The sequence below is a fragment of the Saprolegnia diclina genome (assembly GCF_000281045.1).
Source record: "Saprolegnia diclina VS20 unplaced genomic scaffold supercont1.137, whole genome shotgun sequence".
NCBI classification, from domain to species: domain Eukaryota; phylum Oomycota; class Saprolegniomycetes; order Saprolegniales; family Saprolegniaceae; genus Saprolegnia; species Saprolegnia diclina.
This window is the reverse complement of record NW_008246204.1, coordinates 97,516-98,727: the sequence shown is the minus strand read 5'-3', so window position 1 is coordinate 98,727 and position 1,212 is coordinate 97,516. Positions and strand designations below refer to the sequence as shown.

Sequence of the window (1,212 nt, the reverse complement as noted above, 5' to 3'; positions counted from 1 at the left end):
CATCGGCGACTCGATGAGCTTCGTGCAGAGCAACGTGGACACGCGGACCGTCACGCTGGCCTTCGTGCTCCATACGCACCGCAGCAAGACGCCGCGGCGCGCTTGGTCTTGTTGAGCTCTTGGAACTGAACCGCGATGCCGAGGCCGCAGAGCACGACGGTGCCTGCGAGGTAATACCACCACGAGCTCGGGATGTGGTAGATCCAGTCGCCGTTGGCAAACGTCTTTTGGAGATACGCTGCGTTCGGGTACCCGCCGGCGAAGAAGCCAATGCCCCAGACCGCGCCAATGGCGCCAAAGCAGCTCGACGCAAACACCAGAAACGGACGCTCGAGCTTGAGCGCGACGAGGCCAAGACCGAGGCCGAGCACCACGAGCAGCACGAGTAGCACCGTGTTGGGGCTCGACGGGTAGATCAAATACCCAAACGAGTTGTGAATTTGGGTTGCGAGCAGGACGCCAGCGAGCGCACCGACGCAAAAGATACCGAGCTTGTAGAGCCAGAGCACAAAGCTACCAACGAGGAAGCCGCCGACAAAGAACGCGATCCAGCACGCCGTGTCAATGTACGACGCATTGGCAAAGAGGCGCTCGGCGAGGAGGAAAAAGCCCACGGACCCGAGCGTGAAGCCGGCGAGAAAGATTGTGGGCCGCACAAGCTTGTAGCCAACGAAGGTCGCGAGGAGGCCCGCGCCAATCGCGACGCCGGCGACGATCTCGGGCCCGAGCCCAAGGCTGGCAAAGTCGTCGCCGGTCCAGTGCAGGATCTTGTTGACTTGGTTGTCGAACGTGCTGTTGCCGCCGACGCTGAGGCTCGACGCGACGTGGAGAAAGAACGGCAGCAGTAGCAGCGAACGCGGTACGAGTGTCGAGGCCATGCTCATTTGCGGAATGCACTGCAATGTGGAGCCGCGCGTCGCGTGTCCAACGGCTCCAAGTGGCCGCTGGCGTCAAACTTTTCGCCCATTACTGCGGACATGGGTGCCAATTGAGTTTGAGTTTGAGTGGCATCCGCCAATCGGCGCGCGCGATGCACGCGGTTGAGAAAAGGAATGTTGGTCGATCGACATGACCTGTCCAACAGCTCTGTCCGGCCTTCGATTGGCACGTTCAAGAATACTACTTGTGAGCCACAGGTCCAACTATGTTCACGAATATAAAGCCAAGCTAAGGTATAAAGCCAGGCTTCGGTGCATGGAGCCGTCCTTCTCA

The 1,212-nt window shown here is 59.9% G+C and overlaps 1 protein-coding gene across 1 annotated transcript; it reads right to left on the bottom strand.

Moving 5' to 3' along the window:
* Nucleotides 1–50: 50 nt before the first annotated feature.
* Nucleotides 51–956, bottom strand: SDRG_16600 (hypothetical protein; the record flags this gene model as incomplete). The annotated part of the gene is made up of 1 exon (XM_008622816.1): nucleotides 51–956. The coding sequence occupies exon 1, from the start codon at nucleotides 882–884 to the stop codon at nucleotides 51–53; it is 834 nt and encodes a 277-aa protein (XP_008621038.1). The 5' UTR covers nucleotides 885–956.
* Between the last annotated feature and the right edge of the window lie 256 nt (nucleotides 957–1,212).